General features: G+C 42.2%; 1 protein-coding gene across 1 annotated transcript; it reads right to left on the reverse strand.

Moving 5' to 3' along the window:
• Positions 1-2,418: 2,418 nt before the first annotated feature.
• LOC126198793 (myogenesis-regulating glycosidase-like) lies at positions 2,419-23,819 on the reverse strand. The gene is made up of 6 exons (XM_049935363.1): positions 23,719-23,819; positions 23,122-23,241; positions 14,775-15,763; positions 9,035-9,469; positions 5,815-5,971; positions 2,419-2,735 (listed from the first exon to the last, which is right to left on the reverse strand). Exons 1-6 carry the CDS (start codon positions 23,726-23,728, stop codon positions 2,536-2,538), a joined length of 1,911 nt encoding a protein of 636 aa, XP_049791320.1. The 5' UTR covers positions 23,729-23,819; the 3' UTR covers positions 2,419-2,535.

The following is a 23,819-nucleotide window of genomic DNA, read 5'->3' on the forward strand; positions in this document are numbered from 1 at the left end:
CAGCTGTAAACTAAAATCAACGCGTATGGAGGGTGTCGACTGCAGCTTGGTTGTGCTAGATGGAAATGTGAGTCGGCTGGGTAACATACCAAGGCAGTCCACGCATTTCCGATAAACACTCTAGCTGGATGGCACAGTGGTCAACGCAGTTGCCTAGTAAGCAGGAGATCCCAGCTTTGAGCCCCTGTTGGGTAAACATTTTCACTCATCGCTGCTGGTTCTGCACAAAGTCCCAATGCAGCTGACATCATTTGTTCCTTCCGTAAGTTTACACAATCATTTATTGATGCATATTTTGTTCCACCATTATGTCTTCTGATTTTAATTATCATATTCTACTTGCAATATGATTCTTTTGCATATTTTGTGTCAACATTGTGCCCTTACTGATTTTGAGTACCCTATTACATACATGAAAACATTTCTTTCACATTTTCATGCCATACATTTGTGCCAGCATCATATAATAACCAGTTACTAGTATTATGTTTTATGTATTTATATTAGGACGACAATGTGTCTATTTGTGCAGTAGACTATAGGCCCTATTTAATTTAGCTCTGATCGTGGAAAACTGAATGATCATTTATTGAGGTCTTCTGCTGTACTTCCAGCAAACGATATTCCAAACCTGCTCGAAAATGTGAGAGGAGTATGATGAAAATTATCTGCGTAGTTTCTTTATCAAGTATCATTCTCTGATAGCGTAACTGTCTTTGATAAAATCAAAAGGAGTACATGACGAAACTCTCTGTCGAACAGGTATGGCGCCCAGTCAGTAGCTATCATGTTATGTGGTCCGCTAGGAATGTTTTGCTTAAACGCAAAAAAACGGTTCAAATTGCTCTGAGCACTATGGGACTTAACTTCTTAGGTCATCAGTCCCCTAGAACTTAGAACTAATTAAACCTAACTAACCTAAGGACACCACACACATCCATGCCCGAGGCAGGATTCGAACCTGCGATCGTAGCGGTCGCGCGGTTCCAGACTGTAGCACCTAGAACCGCTTGGCCACCCAGGCCGGCGCTTAAACTCACAAACAGCTCCTGCAGGTAGTATGACGCCATATGTTTTGGGGATCTTGTCTGCATGTGATGATCTAAAGAGAGATTGCTGTGCCTGAGAAATGTAATTAAGATTCAAATCAATTTTCTGAAGCTCATTCCCAGTTCTCATGCTAAAAATGTTTGTCGAGTTTCGGTTCTGTATTCTAAGGTATGGTGCAGTTGTATTTACAGCATTTCCAGAGCTTTAACAATCACTTCCTATGTTCAAATCTACGTTCGGTGTTTGGTGAGATGGTCAGTTTTTGAGGTTTGTGTGCAATAGTCCATTCAAATACTAGGATAGCTGAATTCATCTCACGTTGTTTAGTGAGAATTTTTCAGTACATTCTAAGAGACAAGGACGTTTTTCTGTATATATATCATTTGTGATGATTTATTGCTCCACAAGGTTGATGGATGGATGCTGATTGCATCAAAACGGCCGTAATTTTGCGCTAACAGCCTATATATTTCCGCGAATCAAAAATTCTGGAGTTTGTTAGTGATGCTTTGTCACTGCATTAAGATTTCAGTATCTTTATAAATGCATATGCCCTTTGCAGTTGACATGATGCAGTCTCATGTAATGTTGTAGTTCTTCTGTTTATAGGAGCGGGACCATATTTTTCTGAGCCATTACTACAATCAGTAATTACTTTTCTCAAAACTGTATCAAGCAACATTTTTTGTCTATTGCTTTGCCTGTTTTACTGATAAGTCAGCAGATGAAGATGCAGAGAGCTGCCAATTCATCGCTTTATGCATGACGTAATTCCTTTGCGTCTTCAAATTTAAGATTTATAAGTAGAACAGGTAAATTGACAGGCTGAGCTCATGCTCACTGCACGTAGTTTGGATATAAGGTTGATTACTTTTACAGTATTGATGCCGGACCATGAGCTTACTACAAATTATTACATTTGCGGAATTCAGTCATGTTGACATATGCCCATTATTATACATTTGACAAAGCAATCTTCCTCTACTCCTCTCTAGTTTTGTTCCTTAAAGAAATTGTATTTAGGAAGAGTTTTCATATCATGTCATTTTATGTTTATACAGAAGAGACCATTTCATTCAGGGCATGCTTAAGGATACATATTTATATGCAATCTGAGTTTAAAAAAGGAAATAGGAAGCTTAACATTTACATAGCTATCACTATATGAAACACATTCCTTGAAAAAAAATATCATGGAAATGGAGAAAGCGTTAGAGTGAAACAGTTCATTTAAGATCTGTGGCATACATAAAACACTGAAAGTGAAGAACAAAGACAGTATGATAAAAGTAGGGCATACAGTATGGTTCAGATACACCTATTTTGCAGCTAACAGGTGATGTGACTATGTAGGTGACATAACTGACATAAAAGTGATTTGTATTGCTTTATTTATATTCTGAAATGTACATTTTTTACATTTTATAGATCATTTCATTTCCTTTGTATGGTGACTGTACAGTAAGCACTTTCATTCAGCAAGCCTTACGAAGAGCTGACCCTGGTGAAGTAGGGCAGAGTGTTGAGTGGAGCAGGATATTTGCGAAGCCAGGTGGGGCCCTCTGTGACAGGGTGTGCAGGGTCCACCTCATCCCTCCAGCTGCCCTTGGGCAGGTAAATGTCACGTGTTGTTGCGCTGTGAGTCACCACCGGTGCCACAAGGATATCCTCTCCCAGCAGGAACTCTGCACACAGAGAGCACACAGTCAGGTAAAAATCAGGCAACCTACCATGCTGACTCTAATGATGCAACGAGACATGTAAGTTCTTAGCAGCTCATGACAGCCAATTAGTAGCCCGTAAGTAAACGTGGTGGTAGCACCAGTCCATGCAATTCATAATGAAGACACAAAATATGTGAAGATGAAGTTTCATTATCCCTTTTAACTCCTTAATTGGCGAAAAGGTGATTGGTGTAGCAGATCAACAAATGCTACACTGTTTAGTTTACTACCATTACTTAATAATGAGGACACTTTTCGAGACATGGCAGTTTTTCAGTTCTGTATAAATGATTAATAAATTCCGTTCTCTCTTGAACGATGAACCTAATGCGTGAAAAGTCCACAAACAGACCAGATTTTTCACATTTGTACTTGCTGTGTAATGTTCCAAATGATTTTAACAGAATCCTGCAAATTTGACTCGCCAATTCTCTTTGTATTTTCGTCTAGATGTAGGATGTCATTATAATAACATACTTTCTGTGATTAAATCATATGTTGATCCCCTAATGATTGAAAATAAATATCTTGGAACATTGTATAAATGAAATTCAAAGTATAGTGAGATAAATTAAAGACAGTATATTTATATGCGAAAGAAGAATGATGATGGGATGATGATAAATATATTAGTAATAGTTTACTAAGCACCAACAAACTGTAAAATAAAAATGACGCTGGAGGTGACATGACTGTAGTAACTGGAAATACAGTAATGGGAAATTGCACTGTAACCACATAAAAGATAGTTAATGAAAATAACGAACAGGTCCACAAGAGTATGTACTCTACCAGAGGATAGCTGTCATCCTGTAAATAATTAAAGAATCAGGCAAGATCTTTTTAAGGATCAAGGGGTCTTCAAACATGCTTAAGTATATTCAAATTACTTCTTGGTACTGAAATATGTAGACATAGAAGGACAATCGCTGAAAAACTCATTTAGAAATCCAAAGAATGTCTACTTGTTAAAAGAAAACTCAGTAAATAAATAGCGACAGAGGAAAAGAAATCAGACATTTGAGAGAATAATGAAAATGGGCAGAAAACATTAATGAAAAGTTGAACAATATGAAAAGTGTTGGAGTGAAACCAACTCTTTCTTTTTGTAGATGTCAGAGACGTATGAAACAGAACAAAAAATCTTGAACGAAGAAACAGGATACTCAATTGCAAAGAAGAACGAACAATAAATTGTGCCAAATAATAATGAACAGTATAGTCAAAATCGAAATGTAGATACATAAATCAAGCAAGGTCGAACAGATTTAGATCAAGAATGAAAATCTGTATTTATTAGAGGCAAGGCTACACATTGAAAATTTGTGGTGAATTGTGGGCAAGTGGATAACTGGAGCAATGCGAAAAATTAATTAGAAACATTTACAGAGATTCGTAAACTTCAATTTTTGCGTTATTTTAAAACTGTTACTTTTCGATGACAGCACTTTATTTTTTTAATGAATGATAGTAATTAACACAAAATATCAATAACTACACCTACCACTTCCCTTGTGCTGAATATATAATTAATTTTTACTGACAATGAAGAACAGTGTACTTTTCTTGTAATCCATTTGGTAGCAACGTCAGAGTACTGTCTTAGTATTTCGATGAAAAAAATTGAAACCTTGATATTTAAAGGGTCAGAACCAATTAAGAGTAAAATAGTATTTGAAAGAAACTGATACAGTGGAAAATTTATTCATTCCTATTGGACCAAATGTGTATCTTCAAAAACAGATAAAATTACAAATAAAATATGAAGAATAAGTTAGATTAATCGTACAGATTACAGAAATTTATTAAATAATTTAAGGAGTGAAATTATGAGTAAAATTCAAAAAACATGGGCATTCCTATGGCCCTAAGTGATTGTGAGGCACAGAGTCTATTGAAACAATGAATGTGAATGGCATCAATAGTAAAAGAGGTTCATACTTGAAGAACAGAATAAAGAAGAAGACAACGCTACAGACATGCTTAAACTACATAAAGTGCAAGAAAAGCTATAGTGCTCTATGGAAGAAAGTTGTTTGATTATGTAGTTGGAATCGACGGTACTCTTACTCCTATAAATATATTTGTAAATATCAGACAGCAATTAAAGCCCCAAAGCGGTACACAGCTTAATATTTATGTCGAAGATAGAATATGAATAGTATTCACGCATCAGACACTCCTGTTCTTCTACAACATGGCATGGAAAGTGGTAAGACTTCTAGATAGCTTCAAAATCAAGTTAGTTTAACGTATTTCGTTAATCACACAATATTATCCATTAGATGAGAACGAGCGATAGTCGTCTGTAGTACCAATGGAGTGAGTACGTGTCTCAGTTTTTCCCGCCCTTTAAGTTTCGTGTAACAGAATCTACGTACGTGCTGTGACATTGAACCTCCTCAGGTGGCTCGTCACTAGTTAGAATTTATTGTGAAACCAGACCATCTAAGAATATTATATAGCAAATTACGATTCACTCAGTATGTACTAAAGTGATGGTTTTGATTTGTGTATAGTCTCTACAAGAGCTATTAAATAATTAATTCTTCTTGGATAGAACCCCCAAATTTTGTGAATTGTGAGTCACTTTCACTTCTTATTTGGAGAGGCACTTTACATGGTACGTAAGAGCGGTATATTGACTGGAGTACTGGGATGTGAGACACAGTAAAATTGATAATTGAAGTAAGTCTAGAAGTAGTACAGACTTATTTTTTGTGTTCGTTATCTATGTTAATTATGTTCTATTCGTTGTTTGCTATCGTTTTTGTTACAGATAACATATCAAATTATTTATGTGACTTTTACAATGAGTTGTGTGTACATCTTCTTTCTGTTCAATTTTTATCGGACAGAAATGCCTAAGTTGCACTCTTCCACAAGTCAGAGGCAGTATCAGGTTTAGAACATCAATTACCGGACAGGTAATGCAAAGTAAACCATATTTAGAGAAAGAGACAACGAGATGAAGGAAGAAAGGAGAAGAGAGCCGGAAACCTCAGTCAGTGGATGAGAAGGAGAGAGGCGTAGGCCGTACCTGAGTCGACGGTGAGCGCCGTGTCGTCGGTGGGGTCGAGCCACCAGATGGGCAGGTTGACGGGGCTGCCGTCCTGCACAGTCTGCTGCATCAGCTCCACGATGCGCGGCGCGTACTGCACGTGCAGCGACGTCATGTTGCGGGCGATCTCAACCGTCTGTAACACACACACAGTCGCACACATCAGGTACAGCAGAGACATGTGGGCTGTCGTCGTGAAAGAAAACTCCTCAGTGTAGACAGGGACAATGATATGTCGAGGTTATCTCCACACATTCATCAAGTGTTCAAAGAACAAGATAAAATTAAACCATGAAACCCTAAATTTTCTGCTACAGAACAATATTCGCAGTTCTAGATTATCAGACTTAAATTTCTCCAAAACTAGTGTAATTATTATAATATTCGAAAGAAAAATATCCTTTATCATTAAACTTCTGCAGTTCTCCTTTACAACCAACTCGTAGCTGTATCACAAGCAACACCCTTCCCCCATTCCACACACGTTTTCTCAAAACTGTTATCGATGGAGAGAGTGGGCTAGTGAATATGCAGATGTGCAGTCATGTCCCGTACATGTAAGATAGATTCTTTAGTAGCAAATCCTCTCATTTTGTCTTATACTACAGCTTATTCAGAGTCGCAACTACACACACAAGAAATGAGATACAGAGAAGCTGCCCCACCGACTGAGCTACCCAAGCACGAGTCACGACCCGTCGTCACAGGTTTAATTCCGTCAGCACCTGATCTACATTCTACACTTCACAGAAGGTCTCCTGCGAAACTTTTAGGGCTGCCGCTCTTGGAAAAAGGGGTATTGGAAGGTAAGTGATGAAGTACTGGAGGAAGTAAATCTGTGAGAACATGTTGTCAGTCCTGCTTGCGTAGCTCAGTCGGTAGTGCACTTGCCCACGAAAAACAAAGATCCTGTCTCAGTATGGCAAACTGTTCCGATCTGCCAGAAAATTGTATATTATATCACATTCCTCTGCAGAGTGATTCTGTGTGAATAGAATTTTCTCTGTAAAAATCTGCTGAACCAGATTCAGTCTGGTCTACTTGGAGCAACGTTTGGTGGACCATGAGATGAGTTAGTTACGGCATGAGGGATCTGCGCATACAAAGAAAGGGCAATTGTGGTGAAGGTGCAGCACATTAACACACTTTCCATCTATAGGCTATCTGTGCTGCGTTCAGACACTGAGTGAGACGATGCTTGTGTACGAAAGCAGAACTTGCTTTTCCACTGTTTGCGAATCGGCAATCTCAAAATATCAAGCGAAAGCTTACTTAAGATTAACTGTGGAATGAATCGGACTATTCAGTTTAAGCCAGTTCTTGGGGAAAGTTTTCCGTTAAAGCCGTTGTACGGTTTGAACTCACAGCAGAATTCTCATTGTTTAGCGGTTTCTACAGAGCAGTTGCAGACAGCCGCAAAAGTTGTAGCACTTGTCTAAAGAGATAGATGGAACATGTTCCTAAAACAAACAGCAACATTTTTGCTATTGTAAACATTTTGCTTTCTGATGTTTGCCAGTAGCTGTCTTTTGATAATAAGTTACGTTTCTCGCCCTGAACGTTTGTCCGTAACTTTGGTATGAATGGAAAAGCAAATATCTCTGTCCTTTATCGTTTCTACATGGCGTTGGGTAGTTCTCACTGCGTGCTGAATTCGTTTACTCACTTTAGGCTTTGAAGGCCTGCTCTCGACACAGTGACTAATAGTAAGTAAAGATACTGAACTTTCTGCTTTTCATGACAATTTTTGAAACCTGAGACGCTTCCCAGAGCTAACGACAATAGGCAAGGAATGGTCTGCTAATGCGTACTGCAACATAATCTAGTTTCTGGCTTCGATTTTCGAGACTTGACCTACTGACACCTATTACCCCTCGTAAGTAGCACCAAAATCTATAGAAATAGTTCAAGAGAGGCAAGATATGCCAAAACATATTTTCGTAGATTTGTAGTCTGTCTAGGTGCCTTGTATCTGAGCTATAAGAAGCTCTTATGTATGCTATCAATAGCTAAATTCGCACAGCAAATGCTAAAGTAACTCATTTGCTACTATGTAATGATACCAGAAACGCGTGAAGGTTCTCTGGTCTTATCAAATCACAAACATTAACTGTAGGAGTGATTATGAAAAAAATGTTCCAAATTGTGTGAAATCTTAACTGCTAAGGTCATCAGTCCCTATGCTTACACACTGCTTAACCTAAATTATCCTAAGGACAAACACACACACACCCATTCCCGAGCCGGCCGAAGTGGCCGTGCGGTTAAAGGCGCTGCAGTCTGGAACCGCAAGACCGCTACGGTCGCAGGTTCGAATCCTGCCTCGGGCATGGATGTTTGTGATGTCCTTAGGTTAGTTAGGTTTAACTAGTTCTAAGTTCTAGGGGACTAATGACCTCAGAAGTTGAGTCCCATAGTGCTCAGAGCCATTTGAACCATTTGAACCCATTCCCGAGGGAGGATTCGAACCTCCGCCGGGACCAGCCGCACACTCCATGACTGCAGCGTCTTAGACCGCGCGGCGAGTGATTATGAAAAAGCTTGAAAGAGAAGGAATTCACGGAATAGTTCGTGTACATGGCGATAAAGACAGTAGCTGTCTTCGGAATGAATGGATGGGTGAATAACGACTATTGTCATCTCAGAATATTGATTACCAGAGATCTATCGAAAGCATCGAGAGAGGTAAATGGATTAAAAATTAATTCTAAGTCATTACAAAGTTAGTAAAACAGAGTTACTGTCCTAATTCTGGACCCACTGGCACAAACTAACGGCAGATTTTCGTAATCCAGAAACCTCAATCTCACCAGTGTGAATTCAAATAAATATGCAGTAAATGCGTGAGTGATTAATAATGGCTGTCCTGTAGCTACACAGTGAAAGGTATTCAGAAATAATAATTGACGAAAGCATGCAGTGTTTCTCGTACATTCCAGTGGGCAAACTTAAGCTATCGCTTGAGTTGCACGCTACATCGTGAACTAGGTAGTCATTCTAAATTGTGATTGCTATAGGTCAGGCCCACGCTTGGTTCACAGTATGCGTCATCGGATTTAAATTTTAACGATGATAATGGAAGGATATCACTGGTATAAAAAGACAAACATGACCACTATATCTCTGGTCTTTACAGGGCCAACGAATCGTTGAACGCCTCGAAAGTTTGATAGTTGAGCGACGCTGGGACTGGACGCACCTCGTCGTCAAAGTCCCACGGCGCGATGGACATCTGCAGCGCCGGCATGAAGACGGTGGCCTCCAACCAGCGGATGTAGAGCTCCTTGTCGGGCCCGTTGCCGCTGTTGACGTTGCCGCCTATCATGTCGGGCAGCACGAACGGGTGGCCGACCACGTTCATGTGCAGCAGCGAGGGGATGAGCGTGCGCAGGCCGTTCTGGGCGCTCCAGCTGCTGTGCTTGTCGAACATGCGGAAGAAGACGGGCTGCTGCTGGCTGCGCACGCTGGAGCGCACCTCGATCAGGGGGCCGAACTGGGACACCGTCTTCACGTAGTCGTCGGTGAAGCGCACCGGGTTCAGCTCGAGGGGCTCGATGGTCGACTCGTACGGCAGCCAGCTGGTCTCTCCGGCGTCGAACTTGAACGAGTCGATACCGGTCGCCTTGTGCAGTGCCTGGAAACAAAAGGCAGTATCAGTAAACGGGAGTCACTGGTCGACGAGTAGGCGTTAAATATAACGCTAGCAGAAACAGATGGCGGAAAAAAAAGAACGGAAGGTGATGATACTTTCGCCGCTGAGTAATCGAGAAACGACTCTAAGCCCGATATAAATTTCCATTCTACACATACACATATCCTGTTTTCCAAATGCTGCAGATCTTCTGACCTCAATTTTGAAACATGGTGGCTGTTTCGCCTCGTATTGTTGATTAGCGTAGTTTCTATACACAGAGACGTCCGCCCCGATAGCTGAGTGGTCAGCTTGACAGATTGACGACCTACGGGTCCGGGTTCGATTCCCGGCTCCGCTCAGGGACTGGATGTTGTGTTGTCTTCAGCATCATTTCATCCCCATCCGGCGCGCAGGTCGCCCAATGTGGCGTCGAATGTAATAAGACTTACGCCAAGGCGGCCGCACTTCCCCTGCAAGGATCCTCCCGGCAAATGACGCCAAACGCCCATTTCCATTTTGTACACAGAGACTCCAAAAGGCGCATACAGTTGTCGTTAGAATATACACCTTGCACGACTATCTGTGGTGTGACACATTGCGGGGTCACGGTAAAGTTTTGTGAAGTACTTTCAAGCGCTGGACAGTCTCTTCTTGGCCTACGAAAATTTGGAAGGGCAGTTCCTGCAGAAATTGTGATGGTTAACCTTACCTGACCAGTGTACGCAGATATAAATGGAATCAGATGCTGCTTAAATCGGTGAGATTCTCTTCTACATTATGCGTTAATTTCACTCTGGTTTCATTAGGTATGGTATACTCATTCATTTTGTTGACCTACCTGGATAGTCAAGCTCGTTAACAAGTGGCTTCCGTGATTCAGCGGGGCGCGCCAGGCATGGTTCGCAGCTGCTTGGCAGAATAACGACATAGGTGCCAGCCAAAGTAGATGTTGCTCCTAAATTGTGTCCCACGTCCTATTAGTTTAAGAGCGAGCTGGTTCCCATGTCCAGACTCGCAACGATCTAGAAAACGATCTCACACTTGAACATGGGCTTTAGACCAGTACTTCCACGGATTTTTTTCCTTGGTGACAGGACAGGTACAATGTGCACCCAGCATCATGGTGCCAATTGAGATGGCCGGGAGTTCAGTGTGCTGACCCCAAGCCCCTCCATACCGTATTCAATGACGCCCTGGGCTAAGGATGACGGGATGACAAGATGGTCGGTCGGTCCCGATAGACTCACGAGGGTATGAAGCAGGCGGGGCTGTGCTCTGTTTGCTGGCTTGGAGCCTAGACCCAGACAGACTGGCCACACGATATTCGTCCCAGGGGGAAGAGATGGCTTCAGGAAAGGTGTCCAGCCACATACTGTCACTAACATTGCTTTAATCGTTAGGAAATCGCTGACCTTGCAGTCGCACGGTCAAGGCAAGGACGAAGAAGATATTCATTCATTTTACTGATGACTCATGCGAACCAGAACTCAGTGTTTTGCGAGTGGGTTTGAGCTTCTTCCCACATGGACGAGGAATCTATCCGGTCTTTCATCATTCGTTCATTTACATGAAACTTTCTATTGAGCCTTATCTTCGACTATCAGAACACTATATTCAATAACCGTCCTTCTTTTTCATGAAAATATAGTGAACTGAAGATCTATCGCGTCCAAATGTGAATTACTTTCCAAAAATGTATTACCATTTTTCTCGCTTACTACTTGTATCATGTTTTCGTAAGCCTGAAACAGGCAGTGCTATGCATGTTGTGTGAGTTTTAACTGTACTTTCACCCCAGATGTCTCGCGCTAGAAACTGAATAACTAAAAATTTGAGCACTTGTAATTTTCATCCCTATGAGCAAAGTCGACGAGCAGTGGATCCAATGACTACGTGCAGGGCATTTAATGGAATCAGAAACACTTATCTGCCTCCACAAGCTAAGCATTACGCTTATAATTTGTAGTAAATTGAGTATAATTTTTTGTCCACTGTCCATTATATATTCCTAACGGTTCGCATGTTACACTGATTTTACATATAAGTAAATCAATAACATCAAAACATTAACCTTTCACCTTGAAGGATTATCACTTGTTCAAGACAGAAACTGGTAGAGAATGAATGTAAACAATACTCCTCAGAACGCTCCTCTGTAAACAAATTTCTCTGTAATTAATAATCTCAATAAGTCTCAGTTTCATCTTGAATGCCAACTGTTGAATAATTGTAGTCGTCAGGATCAATTCCGCCAGTTTTCATAAATGTAACCTATATGAAAGCCAGCTATGACGCCGTAGGAAGGAGTATCGTCATAATGGCAGAGTTTGTAGCTGGTGATTCGATTAATCACTACGAGTACTACAGAAATGTGGCACAAAATTTGTTTCATGGAGGCGTGACGCAGCGTGGTTTGCAGTGACGGGGAACGATGGCGTGGTAGCTTCTTCGGAGACGAGAGCATGATATAAAGAGTGAAGGGAACACAAGTTTTCGAAGAAAATGGACTCGGCCCAAAGAGGAAGTGCAGCATAGGCCAAAGAGTAGTGCTTGTGTTACAGCATGTTTCTACAAAAAATCTGTACAGTGACCGTACCGCTTTCGCCTTCAGCGGAATCATACGGAATTAAGAGCATTACATGGGAAAACTCTTCACTCAACGGTCAAGGTAAGCCGGAATGTATAAGTACTAACCCGGCCTCAGAGGGTCCTGTTTGTGACCACAAAGTACAAGGTAGAGTAGCGTGAAGCACGGCTGCGATACTGCACAGAGCCTCTGAATCACCGTGCCTACGATCCTCGTTTCCACGCCGCCTCAGACATGTATTGAGGCATGCTGCAGATGTGCCGTTTTCTAACAGCTCTCGTGAGCTGAAGACGATCGCTAACGTCAACTAGCTTTGATCAATGAAACTAGTGCAAAATGATTTGTCATCGAGGAAGTGTTAAAGTACCGCTAAAATTTAGTTCTGTATCTATCTAAATATCACGGGGCAGTAGCAAGAGAAAAAAAATCGTATATTTTTATCGATAGTGATTGAGCCTGTTGATTCCGAACTTATTATCACGTGTTTGTGGCTGCAGTGTTGTGATCTAGTAGTGTACCAGAAATGGGATGCAATTCGGTGTTATTGTTGACTGAAATGATGTTCTTACTCTGGTACTGGGCATAATTTGCACTAAAATTAAAAATGATTTCGTCGACCACCTGGATTAAGTCTTCTTTTTGACATCACTTCGACGACTTGCGCATCAATGAAGATGTGATGAAATATATAAGCCAAAACTGACACCCAGTCACCTAGCAAGGAAAACCTCTGACCCAGCCGAGAATCGAACCCGTGACACCGCGATCTAGAAGCCACGAGAGTAGCCACTAGACTATGAGTTTGAGGGGTAATTTTCAGAAAAAAAGCGCAACCATTTGCGTTCCCTTCCCACTACGCACAGGTCTTTTGAATATGTTACGGTAAAACGAAGCCCACCAGAGAAATAATGCGACAGGCTAGATGAAGTGACAATTAATTAATCTTCAGGATGGCGCTATAGCTCAAGATGAGTGCTCGTATACATATGTAGTTTCTGTGATCCAGTGCACTGTTTCATGCACCAGTAGCGTTGAATAGTTTTCTTTGTACAAATTCTGACATTTTAACATCTCCTGGAGAAGACTAAGATTGCTAAAACAGTTACAATGCTCTTTTTTTAAATTTTTAGACACAATCACAATTGACAAACTGATTGTCGGGTTTGACAATGCCAGCTACTCGTTCTGGGGCAACGTCAGAAATCATCAAACACACGTTGGCCGAAGAACCTGACACAGAAGCTAACAGGAAATTCGTCAACAAGGGGCCATGAAAGCCTTAACAATTTTGTACAATCACAATTATCTTTTCAGATGACCGGTTTGGTTGGGTGGTTGATTTCGGGGGAGGAGACCAAACTGCGAGGTCATCGGTCTCATCGGATTAATTAGCGAAGGATGGGGAAGGAAGTCAGCCGCGCCCTTTCAAAGGAACCATCCCGGCATTTGCCTGAAGCGATTTAGGGAAATCACTGAAAACATGAATCAGGATGGCCGGACGCGGGATTGAACCGTTGTCCTCCCAACTGACTGGTATCGTCATCTTGAGATCCAACTGCTATACAAGAGGACCATAAGTTGTCATTCATATGGTCTACTTGCGCATCAACTGGATCTGAAGGTGGTGAAACGGTTCATCTGTAAAGATAATTGTGCTTGTGTCGGAAAATAAAAAAAATCGATCCCTTTGACAGGGTGCAAGCCAAAGAGATGTACTCGGAACAATATTTACTCAGCGCTGGACTCCAACATGGACCCTTGGCTTTGTGTAAAGTGCTGGCATCAACAAAATGATCCAGATGGGCTGCGGCTGATGGGAATGCCTAGATGCTCATCTGGTAAGGTCTTTACCTGTGAAAGACAGGGGCTTAGATCGAATTCCGTCGAGTAATACAGTTTGAGTGTCCAAACAGGAAGAATAATTCCCTATAGTTAAGACTGTAATGCTGTCAACATCCTTTCGGAGCAATATAAGATTTATCTCAGAAGAACGTATATTTTTACTAAGTCAGCTTAATGTGTCTCAAATTCAAAATAATGAAATAATAAACTCGGAGAAGCAACAAGATACTCCTATTTTACAGCAGGACGAAAATTTGGTGCATGCTAGCTCAACTGATTGACATACTGAAGTAGTAAATGCCAAACAAGATATTTTATTTTTATTTCTCTCTCTAATTTTGAATAGTAATTATATGAAGTGTCATGTATGACGAAGAACGAATTGATCGACACAGTGCAAAGTGTAGCAGTCTTATTTCTTTCCTTTTCATCAGAACGAAACATTTCAGAAAAGTCACCGCGTTTGATTGTTAAAGGAGTTTCTGCTTCATTCTCAAAGTACCATGAATGTGAGACCTGTTACGGCTTGGCGCACATCAATGTTTCTGGATGTGAATATTTTGCTAGAAGTCTAGAGCTGTCTCAGAAACAAGAGGAGCTATTCCGCGTGTTTGCCTAGTTATACAATGCATTTCTCGATAACATAGTGGTAAGCGAAAAGCATTTCTCTTGATCTTCTCGTTCGTGTGCGACACGTTATTGCCTTCTTTGATAGGGATCGTCTAATCGGCGAAACTCCAATTTGGCCACTCTATTTGGTGTTTTGAGATTTTTCAAAAGTTAAACATCCTTATTTAGAATGCTCACATTCTCTACAGAGCAGCGCTTTAGAATAGATATCCCTGAGAAGAGATATTCCAAGGCTGAAGTACTCACCCAGACTCTGCACGCCCACCAGGCTGCTGCCTCGGAGTTGGTGAAGTCGATGACGCCGCCCACACCTCTCCACCACTGGGTGTCGACCGTGCCGTTGGAGCTGGTGACGAAGTATCCGCTGGCCAGTGCCTGCGAGTAGTAGGGCTCGCAGTCCTGGTTCACGAACGGGTGCACCCACAGGGTGACTCGGTAGCCCAGCTTGTGGAGGTCGTCGACCATCGTCTTCACGTCGGGGAACTTGTCTGTGTCGAAGGTGAGACTGCCGTAGCAGCTCTCCCAGTAGTCGTCCACCTGCAGCTGGCTCTCGTTGAAGCCGTGGGCGATGATGTCTGCGGCGATCTGCCTCACCGTCGCGTCGTCGATGTCCTTCTTGTGGCGGGCCCACGTCGACCAGACGGGGTGCGTGGCCATGCGCTCGTCTGGGATTGCTTCCGGCTTGCCGAGGAAGTTCTCGATTGCGTACTCGTGCGCCTGCTTCACGTTATCGTACGTGCACAGGTTGAATTCCAAAACGTTTCCTTGTCTTCGTGTGGGGTAGGGATCGGCGTTCTCCGCAATGAAACACAGCGCATCCTTAGAGTCGTTCGTATTTTGTTCTATGAAAAGCGGTACGTACGGCGGAACGTGGACAAACCTGCCGTCTGAGAACAGCCAGTAGCGGACGGCGATGCCGACTTTCCCGTCCTTCTTGGGGACGTAGGAGAAGTGGTCGAACACGTCGGACTCTGCGGGCCAGGTCTGCTGGGCCTTCTGGATTCCACCGTAGATGTGGGCGCCTCGGTGGTTGAGGCAGCCTCTGATGGACCTCGTGGAAGACTTAGCAGATACCTTGATGTTGAGGCAGCGGTCGTCCAGAGTCCTGTGGCGGACGGCCATGCTGGAGTCGGTGAACTGCAGGCAGTCCTCGTCGGAGCGGCCATCATCACACGCCGTGGGGGTGGACCCGTCGCTCGGCACCGTGACGTAGCCCACCTCCTCCTCCTTGCCGTCTGGAACAGGCGCGTCGCCACCGATATGCTCAGTTCAAGTTTACAATAAAAAATGTGATGAGTGCAAGTTTTTTGATATCGTCATCACTTAACCTTAATTCCGGGAAATAGAAATCGGATACTGCTTCATTTGAGCACATAAAGGCGCTGTATTGGCTACTAAGGACTCCAGATCCTGATAGTCAAGGTAATCTTACATATTTCGATTCTCATGGTGTTGTTCACTACAAAATATTGGGATGGTATCTGCAAAGCAATGACCACTTCTTGAGAGCATAAAGTCCTACGAGGCAGCATCACCAGCTTGAGCCAGTATTTTCAAGAGGACAACTTACACTTCCAAGATATCAGTTCTACCAATCGATCCCTCGTGAATATTTCGGCAGTAATTCTGATGGTACGGAGTTATGACCCTTCGAATGAATAGATTTTATAAACATTCGCGCCACCTGTTCTTTGTCATTCGGACCACCCCACTGCACCGGCTTTGAGCCTGAGCGTAAAATAGTGTGTAGTGGAGTCGCAACCAGAGCCCTCTTATTCATTTGATGTTGAAGATGAAGGAACAGGAGGAGAGAGGCGGACTCATTTGTCTAAAACGTTTTGAAATCTTATTGCAGAACACATGGACACTGGGGTGGGAAAAGTAATACCTCCTAATATCATGGCGGATCTCCTTTTGCCTGACATAGTGTTGCAACTCGACGTGACATGGACTCAACAAGCCACTGGAACTCAGCTGCAGAAATACTGAGCCATGCTGCCTCTACGGCCGCTCATAACTGCGAATGTGTTGCCTGTGCAAGATTTTATGCACGAGCTGATCTCTAAGTTATATCCCATTAATGGTCGATAGGTTTCACGTCGGGCAATCTGGGTCGCCGAATCATTCGCTCGATTTGTCCAGAATGTTTTTCAAACTAATCGCAAACAGTTGTGGTACGGTAACATGGTGCATTGTCTTCTGTAAAAATTCCATCATTGTTTGGTAACATGAAGGGCATGAATGGCTACATATGGCCTCCAAGTAGCCGAACATAAGCACTTCTAGTCAATGATTGGTTAAGTTGGAACAGAAGACCCAGTCCATTTCCGCTAAACACAGCCTATCTATTATGGAACCATCGCCAGTTTGCGCAGTGCTTTGTAGAGAACTTCGGCCCATGACTTCATGGGGTCTGTGCCACACGCGACCCCTACCATCAGTTCTTACCATCTGAAATCGGGAATCATCTAAGGCTCCAGTTTTTCAGTCGTCTATGGTCCAATCAATACGGCCAGAAGACTAGGACAGGCGCTGAAAGCCATGTCGTGCTGTAAACTACGGCAATCGCGTTGGTCGTCTACCGCCGTAGACCAGTAACGCGAGGTTTCACCCCACTGAGCGAGTGGATACATTCGTCATACGTTCCACGTTGGTTTATGTGGTTATTTCACACAGTGATACTTGTCTGTTAGCACTTACAACTACGCAAACGACGCTTCGTTGTCCATGGGGAGAGCTGATACCTGAAATTTGTTATTCTCGACACACTGTTGACACTGAACCTCGGAGTATTGAATTTCCTGACGATTTCCAAAATGGAATGTCCCACGCGTCTAGTTCCAGCTTCCATTCCGCATTCAATCTGTCAATTCGCATCTTATGGCCGTAACCACGTCGGGCGCCTTATCACTCAAATCAGCTGATTATAAATGGCATCTCCACTAATGCACTGGCCCTTTATACTTTACTTTATACTGCCGCCATATTTATATGTGCGTATCGCTATCGCGTGACTTTTGTCACCTCATTGTGATACTGCGCGAGAAATAGGCAACGTATAGGCAATAGACGTATGTAACGTGTCAATGTGATATGATGCACACAGACAACCAATATTATTTTAATAGTGTTCTCGTATTGAAAGTCGATGAAAATCTAAATAAGTCAACCTAAGCAAGTTAAGAATTGTTATGAAATGCGGTTAATGAGTTTCAATTAACAATTTAACCATGCCAGTTACGTTTAATGATAATGTCCCTGTTGCAAAGGTAGTTCATTTTAAGTGTGACAGCTTTAAAATAGAAGAAAAATAACACACACCAGTTATGTAAATAATTGGATATCGCTACGCTACTTCTTTAATGACACCCTCATTCGTTTCATGAATTTACACTGCATTAGAGAATCGCAACATAAAAACGTCACAGCCAAATAGATCTCTGACACCAGCTATAGGTTAGAAACCGTGCATTTTGACACAGTGAAAAAATAATGTTGCCAATGTCAAGACAGTACCTCGCAAACATCTTACTCGGTTGCGCAGTACTTCGCGCTCGGGCATAAAGCGCCTGTAACAGGGCGGCGCGAGTCACAAAGAACATGTGCACGCTCATATTTAAAAGCTCTACCTTCAAAAGGTCATGACAGGATTATGATGCAAATTTTCGGGTGGGAACGAGTTCTGGGGCAGACACCTTGCAAGTGTACTTCTTGTCCTTAAAATTTGACGTTAAATTGGTAATGTTTACTTGTTAGTGACATTGCATACATCCTTTATGTAAATCTGTCATTCTGCAATGATGCCATACGCAGGGCAATATTCAGTTCCTAGTACAAGCAGAGGGGTGGTCCTGTCACAAGGGAGATACACTGCACATCACACTTGAGCGTGAAGCTTGCTTATTTTTCGAAAGTCCCATTCCCCTATCATACAAATGCCCTGCATCGAATGGAAGGTACGAGAGAGGTACTTTCGTTATTAATAAGAGAGCTGAAACATAACAGTTCCCAAACACTAGATGTCAGCCGTTGGTGCCACAACACCTACAGGTTATCTAGACCCATTTCTTACTACAGTCACTCGCGTGAAAAGAATAAGAAATTAAGGTCTGTGATCATTAAAACTTATTTGCTCCACTTGCAATCCTCTAATTCGGAGGTAACTACCGGTTCCAACATCGCACAGTATAACGCGTCGAGTATTCCTTTAGTGCTTGCTTGAAGCTACTAAATCGCACAAATACTGCTGTGATCCACTTAAAGTTATTCGGTTCAATTTTTGGCGGTAAAAATTTCATGGCCGTCAATTCAGCAATGGAATAGGAAACATAATGCCTCTCAGTTTCTGTTCACTACACCACCCAGATATTGAACACGTGCCATCGATATAAGAATGTGTATGTAACACAGGGTTAATGCTGGCTCTTCTATAATGCCAACATACGATCTCAGAGCCTCGTTTGAAACTTTCTGCCCGTGAATACCTACAGTTCGTTACTTTTCAGATTACTTTATTGGCTGATTTAAACGACGATGAGTTAGGATGCAGAAAAAGTGTCAAAATTTTATTAACTTTTAATGTGCTTCTTTAGCATCGTGCACTGACCAAGCACTCAGCTGTATCTGGGTTGTGACCTTTTGGGTGTAGATAGTTCCATGAAATTTCGGGTGATTTGCTTGATATCAGAAACACGGTGCCTAGATATTTCGGTGCGGAGTCTTCTGGCCATCATCAGTGGAATACTCGCGGAAGTACACAACCTTCTCCTGTTTAAAGTTTCTGTGACTGCTCTCCATGCAGAAACCTTGCCTGATCGACATATGATCGATTATCTTCACTCGACAAATTCTGAAACAGCAGATTCATAAGCTCTCTTTGTGTGTGTGTGTGTGTGTGTGTGTGTGTGTGTGTGTGCGTGTGTGTGTGTGTCTAAATGAACACTTCTGTAGTCTGTTGGGTTAGTAAGCGAAGCCAATTCTCCACTGCATACTTAATACCAGAACCCATTCTCTTCTTTAAAATGTTTCTGACTAGCATGGTCAAATGCTTTACATGAGTTATGGGAAATGCTACTTGGTACGAATGTTGTCATTTAGATATTTTATTTTCTAGTTAGTGATTGGAAAAGTACATTTTCTCTAGACAAAGCCATTTTAATTGCAAACTGAAAGCAGATACATCTACATCTACATGATTTCTCTGCAGTTCTTAATTATTTGCCTAGCAGAGGGTTAACGAACCACCTCCAAGTTATTTGTCTACCGTTCCAGTCCCTAACAGCGATCTGGAAAAACGAACACTTAAATATTTTCTGGAGACCTCTGATTTCTCTTATTTTATTGTAATGTCAATTGCTCCCTAGGTAGGTGGGCACGAACAAAATGTTTTCACACTCTGAGGAGGAAGTCGGTGAATTAAGCTTCACGAGAAGATCACCTTTATGTTAATGATGGCCACCCCAATTTTCATGTAATTTCAGTTATACTCTTTCCCCTATTTCGCGATAATAGAAAATGAGTTGCCATTCCTTGAACGTTTTCGCTGTCTTCCGTCAGTAGTATCTAATGCAGATCCCACATCGCTCAGTAATACTCCACAAGAGGGCGGACAAGCGTAGTGTCGCTGTCTCTTTAGAAGATCTGATGCATTTTATAAATGTTCTGTCAATAAATCCCAGTCTTTCGTTCACTTTTCTCAAAACATTATCTATGTGATCATTCCAATTTAAGTTATTCGCAATTGTAATCGCTAAGTATTTAATTGAATTTAGAGCCTTAGATTTATGATTTATCGTGCAACCGAAATTTCTTTAAGTACTCATGTGGATGACTTCAAATTTTTCTCGATTATTTTGAGTTCACTGCTACTTTTCACACCATACAGATATCTTGCCTAAACCATTTTGCAATTGGTTTTGATCATCTGATGACTTTAAGGTAAGGTAACTGTCAGCATTATCTGAAATCAGTCTAAGGTGGCTGTTCAGATTGTCCCCTACGTAATTAACGTCGGTTAGGAAGAGCAGAGAGCCTGCAAAACTTCCTTGGGGAACGCCAAGTAATATTTCAGTTTTTCTCGTTGAGTCTCCTTCAGATGCTAGGAACTGTGACCTTTCTGACAGCAAATGACAAAACCTTTCGCACAACTGAGACGATACTCCATATGCACACAGTTTGATTAGAAGTCGCTTGTGAGGAACGGTTTAGCAGATTGTGGAAATCCAAAACTATGGAATCAATTTTATAGCCCCTGTGGATAGAACTCCGTGAGAAAAAAGATCTAGTTACGTTCACTAGATCGATATTTCCTGAATATGTGTTGGTTTCTTTGTGACACAAAAGTGAAAATGTAATGAATATTTAATCTTGTCCAGTATCACTGCACTGGGCAAAATCTATGATGTTACGGTTAATATGCTAATAAGTGGTACAAAGAAAAGTGACCTCTACCATGCACTTCACATTTGTTTTCAGAGAATGGATGTAGAGGTAGCATATCATTCTTTTAAATCGGTGCAGTAAGAACTAAGCCAGTGAGAAAACTAATCGAATTATACTCTGTATGTTACTCAGGGCAGATGCACAACAAAAATTTAGTAATTTGGCTTTGAGGTTATTTTATTTACGGAAAATATCTTTAGAATTCGATGGAAATTTTCTATGAATAAGGTAAATTTGGGATTGGCATCTTTAAACAGACGTACGTTGCTCTATATTTCATTGTGATCAAGCACTTTATTTTTGTGGCTGTTGTGCACAACTTTCAAACAGGCTTTTTACGACTATGCAAATCTTCAGTGTATTGATATGTCGCCTCATAAAAATACTCTACCTAAATCGCTCTCCACATTTCTGGTGAAGATAAAATTAACAGTAGAGTGTAACTGATGAATGTTTAGGAGTATTCCCAAATCAGTTTCTTCATCGTGTCTTTCCAAATAAATGCTAAATTCACTCCAGTGAAGCTATCAAGAATGGGAAATCCCAATTCTCCCAAACACCGAGTCTAAAGTAGTAGCGTTAACATGTCTACCACTGGGACAGACGACTAGTTATCGCCCTTTTCTGATGTCTTTTACGCAGGTTCATCAACGATACCTGGTAACGGATGTAGAATCGTTGTACGCAATATGTTGTCAGGTAGTTTGCATGCAGATAATTTTTGCAGCCTTTTCTCTCTTAATGTTAGGTACTAAGTCGACCAAACCACACTCTGGTACAATGACTGTTTCCTATAGCCGTGGAGGAAACACTGAAAGTTGCCAGTAGTAGTAGTATGGTATTCTGCCTTACGGCAGGTCTTGTCATGGGTTAGGCCTCTTCCACTTTTGTCTGCCCATAGCCAGTCTTTTCATTTCTGAATATTTACCTCCTTTGATATTGTCCAGCATTTGATATCTTCTTTTTCCTCTTCCCCTTTTTCCCTCCACCATTCGTTCTATTCCTTCCTTCTATAAACAGTCCCTCCTCAAACAATGTCCAATCCAGTTCCGTTTTCTCTTTCTGATGACCTGCAGCATGTTTCTTTCTTCTCCAACTCTTCTTAATACTTCTTCATTCCTTACTCGGTCTTCCCATTTCACTTTTTCCATTCTTCTCCATATCCACATCTCTACTGCCTCCAATCTTCTTTCATCTTCCTTCGTCAATGTTCAGGTTTCCGCACCGTATAGTGCAACGCTCCAGATGTAACATTTGGTAAGTCTTTTCCTCAGATCTTTGTTTAGTGGTCCACAAAGTAATTCCTGTTTTCTCTTGAATCCTTCTTTTGCCATTCCAATTCTTTTCCTAATTTCTGATGAGCAATACGTATCATCCATTATTACACTTCCCAAGTAATTGAAGTTATTCACTTGCTCTATTTCCTCTCCCGCTATTTTCATACGGCATTTTCTCCCCTTTCCTCCAATTACCATGCTTTTCGTTTTCTTCCTGTTAATTTTCATTCCATATTCTTCTAATTTTGTGTTTAGACTCTCTAGCATTTGTTCCATGTCTGTTGCACTCTCTGCCATCACAACCATGTCGTCTGCAAGTTGCCAGTGACGGAAGACCATTCTTGCTTGATGTGCATTTGAAACCCTCACATCGAGCAAATGGGCTTGATAAAGAAACTAGAGGATGGCGGTTAGAAAACCTCTCCAGCCACGCTGATTTGTTTTCCATGCTTTTTCTAGAGCTCAAGGCAAACAATGGGGCGGTTACTGTAGAACGAACACAAAGAATTTATCCTTCCTCGCGCTTCGTCTTCTGACGACCTAAATGACTTAAGATAAATGACCGGATGATTCCTTTGAAAGAGCACAGCCGGTTTCCTTCCCCATTGTTAACCAGTCCGAGCTTCTACTCCGTCTCTAATGACCTCGTTGTCGACGGGAAGTTAACCTCTAATTTTCCGTTCTTTCTTCGAATGACCTAAGTGTTGATGGGACGTGAAACCCTCATCTTCGTACCTCCCTGGAAACCTTCAACAATTTTGTCCCATCACCTCGCGATAGGGAACGCATGCAGGTGTGTGCGAATATTATTGCGAATGACAACGATCCGACATCAGCTCGGCACCAGGAGGGTGACGAGCCGCCTGCCGGCTCACCTTCTGTCAGCAGGACGACGAGGCGGCCGCTGGTCTGGTCGTAGCGGGTGCTGAGGCTGGCCGCGGCAGCGGCGTAGGCCACCAGCGCCCCCAGCAGCAGCAGTGACGTAACACACGAAGCTGAAAAAAAAAAAAATGCGGCACCGTTAGTTGACGTCTACAACTGCATAACGTGCTTGTTCATAGTACAGTGCACTAGTCATCCTAGCAACATGAAGCAGACAAACACGTGACCACTCATCCACACTGGTAGTCCACTGAAGTAAGTGGAGAACAAGGACGGTGTGTCTGACCACACAAACTTGTGAACGTCAGAGGAAACAAAAAAAAAAATATCGACGTGTAAGACCAAGCGAAATTATTCAAATGGTTCAAATGGCTCTGAGCACTACGCGACTTAACTTCTGAGGTCATCAGGCGCCTAGAACTTAGAACTAATTAAACCTAACTAACCTAAGGACATCACACACATCCATGCCCGAGGCAGGATTCGCACCTGCGACCGTAGCGGTCGCTGGGTTCCAGACTGTAGCGTCTAGAACCGCACGGCCACTCCGGCCGGCCAAGCGAAATTATTACTAGAAAGCGTCAACTCACCTTTACGCATTCCCTCAGGTGATGAACAGTACTGTACAACTTATGTGCATTCCCCTTACTCGGATCCGCCTATATAGGCAGCTCTTATCGTCACACGTCTA

The sequence above is a fragment of the Schistocerca nitens genome, chromosome 8 (assembly GCF_023898315.1).
Source record: "Schistocerca nitens isolate TAMUIC-IGC-003100 chromosome 8, iqSchNite1.1, whole genome shotgun sequence".
In the NCBI taxonomy this organism is placed as follows: Eukaryota; Metazoa; Arthropoda; class Insecta; order Orthoptera; family Acrididae; genus Schistocerca; species Schistocerca nitens.

What these genes read in the sequence shown, in the direction of transcription:
- LOC126198793 (XM_049935363.1), bottom strand. An exon ending in CGTGGGACTTTGACGACGAG is followed by an intron (nt 5,972 to 9,034) that starts GTGCGTCCAGTC and finishes TGTGTGTTACAG; the next exon opens with ACGGTTGAGATCGCCCGCAA. An exon ending in GGCGCTCACCGTCGACTCAG is followed by an intron (nt 2,736 to 5,814) that starts GTACGGCCTACG and finishes CTCTGTGTGCAG; the next exon opens with AGTTCCTGCTGGGAGAGGAT.